Source organism: Colobus angolensis, unplaced genomic scaffold (assembly GCF_000951035.1).
Source record: "Colobus angolensis palliatus isolate OR3802 unplaced genomic scaffold, Cang.pa_1.0 Scaffold284, whole genome shotgun sequence".
Taxonomy (NCBI): domain Eukaryota; kingdom Metazoa; phylum Chordata; class Mammalia; order Primates; family Cercopithecidae; genus Colobus; species Colobus angolensis.
Window position 1 is genome coordinate 3,859,930 of NW_012116088.1, and position 13,642 is coordinate 3,873,571.

The window sequence follows — 13,642 nt, forward strand, 5'->3', positions numbered from 1 at the left end:
CTTCCTCCTCTTCCTCCTCTTCTTCCTCTTCTTCTTCTCCTTCTTCCCCTCTTCTCCTCCTCCTCTTTCTCCTCCTCCTTTTTCTTCTCCTCCTCCTCCTCCTTCTTCTTCTTGTTCTCTTCCTCCTCCTTTTTCTTCTTCTTCTCTTCTCTTCGCTTCTCTTCTTTTCTTCTCTCTCTCTCTCTCTCTCCTTCTAACTGGTCTCCTTGCTCCCATTCCATCCTCCAAACCTCCCAGCATGATGTGATGTGGCCCAACCACATGTGTCACTTCCTGCCTAAGTTTCTCCATTGCCCATGGCAGAGGCAGCTGATGAGTGTCTGGTGCCCATCCCCCATACTCAGGGTAGACATTGATAGTCAACTGAGGTCTTCTGCTTAGCCCAGGGAGCCTCAGGCTCCTTCTGGACTGTGTGCTCTAGGCATACATTAGCAATCCGTTGACTTTTCTCTTCACAATTAAACCCATTCACCATCCCTAGGCTGAGAGGACAAAGCCAAGTGTTTCAGCCTGGCATGCTAGCTCCTTGTGATTTTGGCTCCTGCAGAGCCCTCCAATTTTACCTCTGGTCCTTCATAATCAAGTTCTGAGTTCCAACAACAGCAACCTGCTTGTTCTCTGGAGGGAAGGATCACACCTCCTAGGGATGTGGGAAAGTTGCTTCTTCTAGGCATCCCTCAGGCCTAGAGGGCCCTGGCTGCTGTGGCGAGGAAGGGATGCCGCATTCCTGGATGCCACTATTTTTGTGGCAGGAATACACATCCAATGAGGCCTACCCTTCTTAGCTCAGACAAGTCTAAAAAAGCCAAATTTTTCTATTTTAGAGATAAGATTGAGGCATGGCGAGGTGAGGCCATTTCACCCAGGGGGCAGAGTTAGGTTACAGCAAACTGTGCTGACCATCGAGATGTCTGCATCTCCTCCCTATCTCTGTCCTCACCATGAGGATAGATGTCTAAGCATATATTTAGTCATGCAGCTCGGCCCTGGAAATACAGAGTAGAAATGTTCTTGGCAGGAGCTTGATAGAATCATTTAATGAAGTTCATAATCTACTCTGCAGTTACCTCTTTCTAGCAAGTATTGTTTTTCTTTTTAATGAGAATTTATTTCTTCCCAATCTGTAAACTTGTGGTCCACAGCAGAACTAGAGCACGTAGGAGACAGATGGAAAGATATATTTATCAATCCTATTGCATCTCTTCCAAGAACAGGACAGTTAGTCAAACAAGGCAAGAAGTCAGAGGTGCTGAGGGATTTGTGTGGCCACTGGGGACACCCAGCCCCACTTCTGTGTTCACAGATTAAACAAAGAGAAACAGTGAAGCCTTTCTCCTCCTCTTCATCCGTGGACATAGGTAGCTGCAACAGCTTTTCTAGGTCCTGATTTCTCTGTTTGTTCCCACAGTGACTGCAAAAAGAATAGAGGCACTTACGGCACTCTTCACCTGCAGAACAGCTTCAATATCAGTGAATGTCTCAACATTAATGAGGTAATTAGAAGTCGTCATGGAATCGACATAACACATTCCTTCACCAAATCCAGTTGTCTTTCTTTTCTGGAAATTGAGATGAAATTTGCATAAGATCAAATTAACTATTTAAAAGTAATGTTTGGTATATTTACATGGCTGTGTAACCTTCACCTCTATTTGGTTCCAAAACATTTTCTCACTGCTCGACCAGTTGTCTTTCTTGTGGTTTGAATTTTTCTAGTGTATTATGCAAGAGCCTCTAGAGCGGCCTCACTATGGATACTTCACAGGGAAAGATGTCATTTTGCTGACTATAGACGTTTTTGTGGGAACAATCCCTGTTTGTTCCTCAGGAAGGCTCTCACTCCAAGACCAGCCTCCCTTTCTGCCAGTCCCTGAAACTGGGCACTCAGTGTGGAGAAGCATGGTCCACACCGTCCTCCTTCCTTATGAGTCACATGGTGGCCCCAGGACTCCAGTGTGAACTAAAGCAAAGGATGGAAGCCAACAGAACCTCCTCTTTTCTTTTGCCAGAGCCCACACTCCAGTCTTGAGTCTTGAGACTTGGAAGAAGGGCCATTCCAGAGCACAATGGCCTGAAGAAAGAGCAAGAGTTTCAGCCGCCCAGGCCTAGGGTGCCGTTAGCCTCGACCAACCCCATTCCCTGTACCTGGAGGCCTCTTCTGACTTTCTGCCAGAAAGAATATGGAGCACGCTCTCTCTTTTGGGTTTCCTGAATGAGAGCAGAAACAAAGGGATCTCAAGAGAAGAGGCTATTCCCAAGCCCCCACAGCTTGCCCACCGCTGCTAGAGTTACCATGAGGCCATGATGGCTTGATGGTTTTCAAATGTGAAAAGCTGTAGTTGAAAGCTGTATATGAAAAGTTTATTATCTTCCCTAAATAGTCCACATATATATATATTAAACATACATCATTTTGTAACCAAACCCGAAATAGATGCCCATCATGCTGTGGGTCACTTCTCTGTGTGCTATGGCGGGTAGCAGTTGGAGAGGTTGCCTGGGACATGCAGGCACTCGATGCTGCTGGAAACTGCTGACTATCAGTACAACCCTGAATCAACGACCACATTTCCATAATCTTTGCCCAAGTAACTAAACACTGTTCCCCAAATGATATGTCCCATTTCTTCCTACTCCCGGCTCTTGTATGTGCTGGTCCCTTCCCTGGAATGCCAGCCAACCCTGTCCCTTTCAGCTTCTCTGTTTGTCAAAGCTGGGGGCTTAGAAGCCATGGGACCCATAAAGAAAGAGATGGGAAAGGAACAGGATGGGAAGTACCAGGAAGAGATGCCAGTCAAGTGCTTGCACATTTTTTTGTCCTTCCTAGTTTGATTGCTCTTTATTTTTTTATTTATTTTTTAATTGTATGTTTAAAATTTTTTCAACATAGAGGCAAGGTCTCTTTATGTTGCCCAAGCTGGTTTTGAACTCTTGAACTCAAGCGATCCTCCCACCTCAGCCTCCCAAAGTGCTAGGATTACAGGCATGAGCCACCACATCCAGCTTTTATTGCTCTTTTAAAGCATTTGACTCATGACATTCTTGGAGAATAAGGGACTGATTTGTCACTTCCTTTTTTTGCAGCATACTACAAGCATAAGCAGTGAATTGGAAAGTCTGAAGGTAAATCTCAATATCTTTCTGTTGGGTGCAGCAGGAAGAAAAAACCTTCAGGATTTTGCTGCTTGTGGAATAGACAGAATGAATTATGACACCTACTTGGCTCAGGTATGACGCATGTGTTCATGCTTGATCCTTTAGGGGAAATTAGAGCGTCAGATGTGTATTTCTGTTTTGCTTTTGATTTTTTATTAAGATGAGATTCGCATAACATAAGACTAACCATTTTAAAGTGAGCAATTCAGTGGCATTTAGTACATTCACAGTGTTGCACAACTACTGCTTCTATGTAGTTCCAAAACATTTTCATCACCCTAAAGCAAACCCCAAAGCAGTTGCCCCCATTTGCTCCTCCCCAAACCCTTGGCAACCACCCATCTGTGGTCTCTTTTTTTTTTTTTTTTTTTTGAGATGGAGTCTCACTCTGTCACCAGGCTGGAGTGCCGTGGCGCAGTCTCGGCTCATTGCAACCTCCACCTCCTGGGCTCAAGTGATTCTCCTGCCTCAGCCTCCCGAGTAGCTGGGACTACAGGCACATGCCACCACACCCAGCTAATTTTTTTTGTATTTTTAGTAGAGACGGGGTCTCACCGTGTTGGCCAGGATGGTCTCTATCCCTTGACCTCATGATCCGCCTACCTCGGCCTCCCAAAGTGCTGGGATTACAGGAGTGAGCCTCCGCGCCCGGCCCATCTGTGGTCTCTTTAGATGGATTTACCTAGTATGGGTATTAAAAAAAAGAAAGTTTATATAACGCATAACCTTTTGTGTCTGACTTCTTTCACTGAGCACGTTTTTGCAGTTCATCCATGTTATAACATTATCAGTACTTCATTCCTTTTCATAGTTGAATAATATGATTGAATAAAAATATGGCTTTATATGTATAAATAAGAATGCAAGTGTTGCCACCTGTTTAAGAGTGTCTGACCTCACATGATTACTTTATGGTTATGAATCCATGTTTAATCTCTCGCCTACTAGATGTTGTGTTAAGGTTTAAAGATCCCATATCCATAAGACACTTTTTGTTCACTTCTATTGTAGACTGGTAAATCCCCCGCAGGAGTGAATCTTTTATCATTTGCATATGATCTAGAAGCAAAAGCAAATAGTTTGGTGAGTTCAAATCGTCCGGTTAAATACTATAGTAGTTGTAGATGTCAAACATCAGTGCCATTTTTAGGGAAGCTGCTGAAGAGGTTCCTCACGCTGTGAGTAATCCCTTGTTCATAAACACCTCTCTTGTACGTGTCATTACGTTTCCGTCCACAGCCATTGCCATGTGGCTCAAACCTCTCTGAGCCTTGCATGTTGCCAGAATGGTGTCGGGTTGATGCAGGGCAGGTGAAACCTGCTTTATTGAGGTAGCGGCAGTGTGACAGCTCAGAGACTGCTCTTCTGGAGCAGGGTGACCCCACAGGCAGTGTGCAGAAAGTAGCAGCCTAGGGACAGTTTTGTAGTCTTATTTATAACCACTTTCAGTGGAATGCTAATTAAGCAGCAGGTTGTTCAGAAATAGCTAGAAAATGAGTGGTAACTTCCCAGGGTTGCCATGGCAATGGTTAACTGTCAATGAGCTGGCGGACATGCCTTATGGTGATGGACAGGGAGAGGTGCTTTGGGCTCCTCTTCCTGGTTTCCACCAGTCTTCAATCTGGTCCGAAGTCTCACCTGCCTTCTATCTCAAGATGACTGCAGCCTTCCACTCTCTGCTTTGAGTGTGGGCACCCTCATTACTTTAGCTCTGGATCTGTTTCTACCCCTGTTAACCCCTTCACTTCTAAACACACCTGCCCATGCACACAGGTTGTTTTCCTGCAGTGTAGGGAATAGTACCTGGGGCTGTGGGAGGAAGATTTCATGTGTTGCTTTGAATTACCAATAGTAAGTGATGAGGGAAGGCAGAGGTACCACCCCAGCTCCATAAGCTTCCCCTTTCAACTCCTCTGCTGGTTGGCGACTACTTGGCCTTAACTGGTCCCGTCCAAGAAGCAGCATACCATGGTGATGAGGAACCTGGGCTTTTGAGGAAGACCTGGGTCTAAGTCTTGACTCAGGATAGGAGCTTAGGCAAGTTATTGCTCCCTTCTGCCTTAGTTTCCTCATCTGTAAAATGGGGTAACAGTATCTACCTTATAGAATTGTTATTCATTAATAAATTAGACACTCATTGAGTGTGGGTTAAATAAAAATTTCTCCATGGAGCCTTGGTTTTCTCACTTGTAAAATGAGAAGCTGAGAGTGGCTGTATCATGGTGAGCTGGAGAGAACACAGCCTCTGGTACTCAGGGAGGGCTCTTGGGTGTGGGTTATTGCTGAGAGTCCATGGTTCTGTGCTTTGAAGGAGGGTGTCTTGGCACTGTCCCTCACACCAGCCCCCATGTCCACTCACAGCCATCACTGCACAAGGAGGGCTGCGTGCTTATGTCATGGCTGCCCTCCTAGCTGCGCAGGGCCCCTGAGGATAGCGAGAGTGCTTTGAGTCTGGAAAGATGGTATTGATCTTTGTTTTTTATTCTTTTTGTAGCCCCCAGGAAATTTGAGGAACTCCCTGAAAAGAGATGCACAAACTATTAAAACGATTCACCAGCAACGAGTCCTTCCTATAGAACAATCACTGGTAACAGTCAACAATGTATTGTATTTCACTGTGACCTGAGCAAAATCTACTGCAGCGAGTTGGCTTTCATTTAGCCTCATGACACATGCTCATCTCTCGTAGGTCCCAGCTGACTGACCTCAGCCCCAGCAGCTGAGCTGGGCTTTAGACAAAATAATTGCACCTCCCTCTTCTGCTTATTCCCTTCCGTTTTTCATCTGAGTGTGAACAGTTAGATAAAATCTGTGGCCGTCTCCTCCACGTTGCTCTAGTTTCCATTGCTGTGAGCAGACCCTCCTATGCCCTGCATTTAGCTACAGTGCTGGGGACTCACTCGATTCTTTTTCTCCAAGCTCTGTCTAGAAATATGTGAAGGTGAGGTTAAGTGCTTCTCTCTCTAGATCCACTTAGCCCTGTCTGCTCTCTTGATGGGCGTTGCTTCCTCTCTCCCCTCTTCCCAGCCTTTCCATTTGCTTCTCACCACCTTCTGACTTCTTTCCTTAATGCAATAAAGGCAGTTTCTAGCAAAGAAAGAACGTGGACTTTGGAGTCAGACAGACCTGGTTTTAAACCCTGCTTCTGGCTCTCCAAACTATTGTAGCTTCTCAGTTTCCTCATCTAAAAATGTTGGGATCAGTAACGGCCTTGCTTTTACCTGTTCATGGAGATGAAGGACCTGATCTCAGAGGATCTCAGTAAAGAGGAGGAATTATTATATTATGCTTGTGTATGGGCTGTATTTGTAGACAGCAGGGAGAGAAGTGTGTGGAAACTGGGTTACTGAATCAGCTTGCTCAGGTTTGGCCAAGCAAGTAAATTCACTCCACTCCAACATCCGAACATCCGAACATCCCAACACCAAACTTTCCAGAACTAGTTTCTAATACTCTTTTTTTCTCTCTCGATTTCCTAATTTATTAGATTATTCACAAAGTCCTCTCAATGAATTTTCTTAATTTGTGTCCAGTGCTCTTTACAATTTTCTGTGCACTTGTTTATGCCTAACACAAATTTTTTAACATTTTAAGCTGGCTTTGCATTTTTTTAAATGCTTTTTTCCCAAGTACACAGGACCCTTTGGCCTTTTCAGAGCTAGGGCAACCTGTCCACAAATAGGCAAAGTGCTTCGTACATGTGACCTATGATCTAAACCAGGGGTTGGCAAGCTAGGTACCCTGCCAACTACAGCCTGCAGGCTAAATTCAGCCTACCACCAGTTTTCGTAAATAAAGTTTTGTTGGAATATGGCCACACCCACTCATTTGCAAACTCTCTGTGGCTGCTTTTGACTACAAGGACAAAGTTGAGTAGTTGGGAGTATGGCAGATAAAACCTAAAGTATTTACTCTGGCTTTTTACAGATAAAGTTTGTCAACCTCCAGTCTAAACCATTCAGGCTAACCACTCCTGTGGGGCAGACTCTGTTTTAAATAATGCCTTCCACTTTGATCAAACCTAATTCAAAGGGATTTCTTGGATGCCTCACATGTGATTTGCTGTTCTTCACAGCTTTAGGATATGTATCCAATTTTTTTCTTCAGGTTTTCTTACACCAGAGGCATAGAAGGTACACATTGTTAATTGTGCTGGTGATTTTTTCTAGAATGAAACCATTACAGTGTAAAGACAGATTTGATGGCTGTCTTGTGGGAAGGGAGGACACAAGGTATGTGATCTTGCTGTTTCATGTCATAATTTTGGAAATATTATCTATGTTTTTCGCCAGAGCACTCTATACCAAAGTGTCAAGATACTTCAACGCACAGGCAATGGATTGTTGGTAAGGGTCTACTTTGTTTTCCATCATGGGGTTTTGTTATAAAACACCACACAAAGAATGCTAGAAATGTGATTTTCGTAGGTACTTTACGTTTAAAAAAAAAGAAAGCCTTGGTTATCTACCTATTTTAAATACCAAATTGGGTTTTCTTACTATTTCCTTTCTGCAAGTACTTCTTGTAGTGCAGACATCATCTTAGCAGACTATTAGGTACGTAGGTGAAATCTATATTTTGATGTGTAGGATGCAAGCTTAGAAGGTACATTGGTCACTTTCACAGAGATAATGCTGCCTAACACACAATCCCAAACCTCAGTGCCTTCTAAGTATAAATGTTCATTTTCCTTGCTCATTTGACAGCAGGCTTCCCTACACATCTTCCCATTGAGAGACCTGGCCTGAAGGAGCAGCTCCTGTCTGGGGCACCTCATGTCCTCATAGTGGAATTCAGGGGACAAGAGGAGGCACAGGTTGTCCTTTAAGCCACTGCTCAGAACGGGCACCCTGCCCCTTCACCAGCATTCCATTGGCCAAAGCAAGCCACAGTCATGCCCATCATCATCTGGCTGGGGAAGTACACTCCACGCTCTGAGAAGCCATCCAAGGAACGTATCAATAATCCTGAACAGCTAATGCTATCTACCACAGGGGCCACGTGCAGGCTGCAAGCATTTCCGCAGCAGACACTGAGCTGCAAGGCTGTGTTGTATTCATCTTGTATCCACAGCACCAACCGGCAACTCAGAAGATAGTTTTTCATTGAATGGAATAGCCCGTCCATGAGAGGTTTTGAGCATCAGCGCCCATGATAAAACTAAATGTTCTCTCCTTCCGCTTTTCTCAGTGAGGCCAACATCATGGCTCAGCTCCTCTGAAGATGTTTAGATTTGCTCTGCTCTGGGACCCTCTCTATGGCTCTGATCACAGTTGCCATTTCATGAGTGTGTGTCTCATGCCAGGGGAACCTGGAAACACACCAGTGACTACGTGCAGGTGCTTTGCTACCTGTGTGCACAGGGTGAGGGTGTGCAGCGGTACAAGGCCTTTCAAGGGACCCAGCCAAGGGGGTTAGTGGGGGGCAGAAACTGATTGACTCACTCGCCAGGCTCTGTGCCCTGAGGTTCCTGGGCAGAAAAGGCCCCTTTTCCAATTTGCACCAAGCTGCCATGTGGGTTGACAGAGGACTTGTCTTTGCTTGTGTTGTGGTGCAAAGACTATGGGCTTTGCGGTGGAAAAAAAAAAAAATTTGGTGCAAATCCCAGTATGCTTCCCCAGCATGGTGACCTTGAAGAGGCTGAGCTGCCTCATCTGTGAAGGGAGCCTAGCAAACAGTACCTTCCTTCCTGCCTCCTTGTGAGTTTCCAGCAAGGCCATTCCTATCAAGGACTAGCCCAGTGTCTGGCCTAGAGTAAATGCTCTCTCTCAGCTCATCTCCTTCCCTGCCCTCAGGGGGCTGGGCGGGTTCTGTCTTCCTCTTAACTAGGAGGTGCAGGTCATGGTGTTGTGGAGCTGAGTTACAGTACTTGAATCAATATGCAAATCGTCTAATTGAATCTTTGTATGACTTGATACCCTGCTAATTGTGGCTATGTGTTTCAGGAGAGAGTAAATAGGATTCTAGCTTCTCTGGATTTTGCTCAGAACTTCATCACAAACAATATTTCCTCTGTTATTATTGAGGTGAGTCTTTTTTAAAGTAAGCATGTCCATAAGTGGGCACGTGAATGTTACAGATTAAATATTTATAATGTTTAAGTATGCTGTCATCATTTTAAGGCTTCTACTCATCTTTTGTTTCTTTCCAGGAAACTAAGAAGTATGGGAAAACAATAATAGGATATTTTGAACATTATCTGCAGTGGATCGAGTTCTCTGTAAGTAGTTTATCTTTTATGAATATTAAGGGGGGTCACGTTTTAGGATAGTCATTTTCTAGGGTAAAATCTGGAAGAAATAAAATTAAATTTCCCGTAATTTGGTAGGAAGTACGTGAAAGGACATTGACGTGCAGGACCAAGACTTCTGGGGCTGCCCACCAGGTCAGAGGACAGCCACCTCTTGGTCCCCTTTGCTCACCTTTGCCATATGCAATTCCTCCATTTGCTTCCCACCCCCTTTTTTCAGGTAACAAAGGGGCCAGGTAACAAATTTGAACTAAAACACTACGCTGGGCACAAGAACTTTTTAATTCTCTCAGGAGTCCTGTAGGTTGGGTCTCACTCTTCCAAAACAAATGAGGAAACTGGAAACCAAGGCTCAGAGAGACTAAGGACCTTGCTTTTAAAATATGTACAATTGTCCCTCAGTATCCATGGGTAATTTGTTCCAGGGTCCCTGCAGATACCAAAATCCTTGGGTGCTCAAGTTCCTTATATAAAAGATACAGTTATTTGCACATAACCTATGCACATCCTCCTGTATGCTTTAAATCTCTCTAGATTACTTATAATACCTCATACAATGTACATGCTATGTAAATAGTTGGTATACTGTATTGGTTCAGAAATAATGATTTAAAAAGTCTGTACATGTTCAGTAAAGAGGCAACTCTTTTTTTTCTGAATATGTTTTAATCTATGATTGGTTGAATCCATGGATGCACAATTCAGGGATATGGAGGGCCAACCGTAACTGTATATGCAGAACTCATCCATGCACATCAGCTGTCAGTTCCATGTTTTAGAGCAGCGGTCCCCAGCCTTTTTGGCACCAGGGACTGGTTTAGTGGAAGACAGTTTTATCCACAGACTGGGGGCAGTGGTAGTTTTGGGATGATTCAAGGGCATTACATTATTGTGCAGTTTATTTCTATTATTAATACATTGTAATATATAATGAAATAAGTGTGCAACTCACCATAATGTGGAATCAATGGGAGTCCTGAGCTTGTTTTCCTGCAACTAGATGGTCCTATGTGGGAGTGATGGGAGACAATGACAGATCATCAGGCATTAGATTCTCATAAGGAGCGCAATCTAGATCCCTCGCATGTGCAGTTCCACAATAAGGTTCATGCTCCTATGAGAAACTAATGCTGCTGCATTAGAGGCGGAATATAGGTGAAGCTTTGCTCACTCACCTGCCACTCACTTCCTGCCGTGGAGCCCGGTTCCTAACAGGCCACGGACCGGTACTAGCTGGTATCAGTCTGTGGCCCGGGGGTTGGGGACCCTTGTCTTGGAGGACATGGAGATCCTTTTTGTGACACCAAGTCAAAGTAAATGGCACGTCTCATTCCTGTGGATTTTTGTGGATGCGGCTCAAAGTTTGCCTGTGTTTCCACCCCCCTAGATCAGTGAGAAAGTGGCATCCTGCAAACCTGTGGCCACCGCTCTAGATACTGCTGTTGATGTCTTTCTGTGTAGCTACATTATCGACCCCCTGGTAAGATTTCATCTTTCAAAAGAAGATGCAATGAATCCATCATCTTCGGTTGTTTTCTGGATTGTGATATACACTTTAATAATGTTTTCTGCTTGAGAGAATCCAAAACCTAAAATGCAACATTTTGATCAATGTATTAATATGCTAATAGACTAGAAAAGTCAAAATTCTGGGCGGTTATCTTTTTTCCTTACTGGGATTATATTTACCAGTCAGGAAACCTGCAGGGAGAAAACTCCTATTAGTTCAGAATAATCAGAAAGACAGTCACGGGTGTGCAGATTTCTAATCTTCAAAAGAATCCTCAGTACAACTACATATACAACCCCAAAGTTGCACCAAACTTCATTTGTCATTAAAAAGCCTTGGAAATGTGACTATTGGGATGGCGAGTTCCAGTTAATCAGGCTTAATCCTCAGCTCTGTTCCCTCCTCAATAGACGCTGACTCTCTGTGAACAGATCCTCCCCCTCTGCTGAAAGCACCTCAGTGGCTTCCCGTTGCTATCTAAAGATCAGGATCCTTCATAGGTCATCACACTAGGCTCTGCATGGCTGGGCCTCCCCATTTCAGATCTCACTGTGTGCTCTCTGCCTGCCTGCCTTTCTTTCTGCGCTCCAGACACACTCATCCGCTTTCACTTTGTCAAATACATTTCAGTTTCCCCACCTTAGGGCCCACGCATATGCCGTTTCTTCTGCCTGGACTGGAGATGGGCACACACCACCTTTCTCTTTCTCTCTCCTCTTTCCCTTTCCACCTACCCCTTCCCCACTGTAAGACCTAACTCCTGTAGGTCTGGTAACACAATGGTGGAGAACATGAAGTCTGAATGAAAATTCCACTTCTATATTTTCAGAACTTTGTGACTTTGAAAAATTACTGAAATTTTCTGAGTTCCTCGCCTACATGGGGCTGTTTTGATGGTTCAGTGAGAGGTCACATGTAAAGCCCTTCACGCTGCTGGAACATCAGTGTTCAATGAATATTCACTACTATTGTAGTTCAGTCTTCAGGTCTTAGCTCAAACATGTCTTTTTTCCAGGAAGACTTTTCTGATTCCCCAAACTAGGTTGGGTTCCATTTTCCTCATTCCTGTAGAACTCTATGCTTTTCCTTTAGAGATGTTATTGCTGTTTTTATTACATGTTTATATGTTTCTTTGATTAAGACCTGTCCCTCCAGCACACTCTAGACTCTCCACTCCATGAGTCACCAGCATATTCAAGGCTGTGTCCCTGTTGTCTGGCATAATACCTGGCACAGAGTATTCACGTAGCTCTCTGTCACAGTTCATCCCTATTGCCCTGTCTGTCCATCTCCCTCTTTCACTTGTCCATCTGTCTGCTGGAGGGACTTTCATGCCTGAGTGAAAAGGATTCTGCCACCGACCCAACCACCCAGACCCTGAGCCCTGCTTCCTGGATGCTTCCTTCCTCTAGCAACTACTTTTTTTTGTCCTGTGCTTGGTGGCCCCTGCCGCCAGCTTTGGCTGAAGCCTTCATTAGGGGAGTCCAACCTGCTTGATTCTGAATTGACCTCTCTTTATGTCCAGCCTCCACCACCCACCCCATTCAGTCGAACCACGTAGGCACCAGATGCCTCTCCACAGATCACTGGGGACAGAGGGGAGGCCTAGAGGCTGCTCAGGAAGACCATAGGCTGAAGCTGAAGCTGTATATATAGCAGAGGGTTTACATCGTAAGGAAGAGCTCTGGGCATCCATTTAGTCAATCAGATAGACTGTGGACTAGCTCACATGTTTCTTTTGTATCTCAATTGTCCTCAAAAGGATTGAGGCAGCTTCCAGAAAAAAGGATAGGGTCGTTATAAAGCTTCTCAAGACAAGATTGAAAACAGAAATCTAACAGACCATAGAGGGAAGGGAAGACAAAATGACTAGAAGTTAAGAGCCAAGAGGTGCCACCTCTGTAATTCTGAACTCAGCCAGGAGCAAAGCAGAAATGCAGGGTCAAGCTGTGAGGGTGAAGCAGGTGTTATTTCCAAGTGGCATTTGGTCCCATCGTGGGCTGGGGAGAGTCGTTCTAGTGTTACTGACAGCATTATCCTAAGGCAGGGATATCGTCAGACTTGAACTTACATAGGAACTTGGCAGGTTGCAGATTTACATAGCAGGCCAAGTGTAGGATGCTGGCCAGAGTGGCATTCAGCCCATGACATCTATGCATGGGTCCTGATTGTTTGTCCATAAGGTTAAATCATTTGGAATATCACCTTGCAGATGTGAGTGGTGTAGACTGTGTCACCACTGAGGACAAATGTCCCCTTGAAGGAAGAACCACTTCCAGACTATTGCTTTGTGGGATCAAGGGTTCAATGTTAAGAGATGGAACTTTAGATTTTTGAAGAAAAGATGTAAATCCAGGTTTATGTGTGAAACGTGACCCACGAATGTTGGCAACTATTTAAAAAATGATACTTTAACATTGCTCTTTAGACAAAACATGGTCATCTAGCTTCTATGTACCTTCAAGACCAGTTAAATGAAATGTGGAACATGGATTGAGACCCTAGCATGCATGAGCATTGCTTCCAACTTCTTGACACAGTAATGTTATGGAATGAAGATGCAGGCATCTCAACTGCTCAGATGCAGAACAAAGCCAGAAGGGTTAATTTGTCATCTTAATAACAAACAACTTGGCCAGGCGCGGTGGCTCACGCCTGTAATCCCAGCACTTTGGGAGGCCAAGGTGGGCAGATCACGAGGTCAGGAGATTGAGACCATCCTGGCT

General features: G+C 44.5%; 1 protein-coding gene across 1 annotated transcript in view; it reads left to right on the forward strand.

Annotated features, from left to right (window-relative positions):
* The window catches only part of PROM1 (prominin 1), a 125,181-nt gene that overhangs the window by 98,058 nt on the left and 13,481 nt on the right, over window positions 1-13,642 (forward strand). The window contains exons 17-25 of the mRNA XM_011948851.1: window positions 1,409-1,493; window positions 3,085-3,228; window positions 4,168-4,239; window positions 5,651-5,743; window positions 7,449-7,502; window positions 9,102-9,182; window positions 9,308-9,376; window positions 10,794-10,886; window positions 12,373-12,473. Coding sequence (XP_011804241.1) covers window positions 1,409-1,493; window positions 3,085-3,228; window positions 4,168-4,239; window positions 5,651-5,743; window positions 7,449-7,502; window positions 9,102-9,182; window positions 9,308-9,376; window positions 10,794-10,886; window positions 12,373-12,473 — 792 coding nt within the window. The remainder of the gene's footprint in view (window positions 1-1,408; window positions 1,494-3,084; window positions 3,229-4,167; window positions 4,240-5,650; window positions 5,744-7,448; window positions 7,503-9,101; window positions 9,183-9,307; window positions 9,377-10,793; window positions 10,887-12,372; window positions 12,474-13,642) is intronic.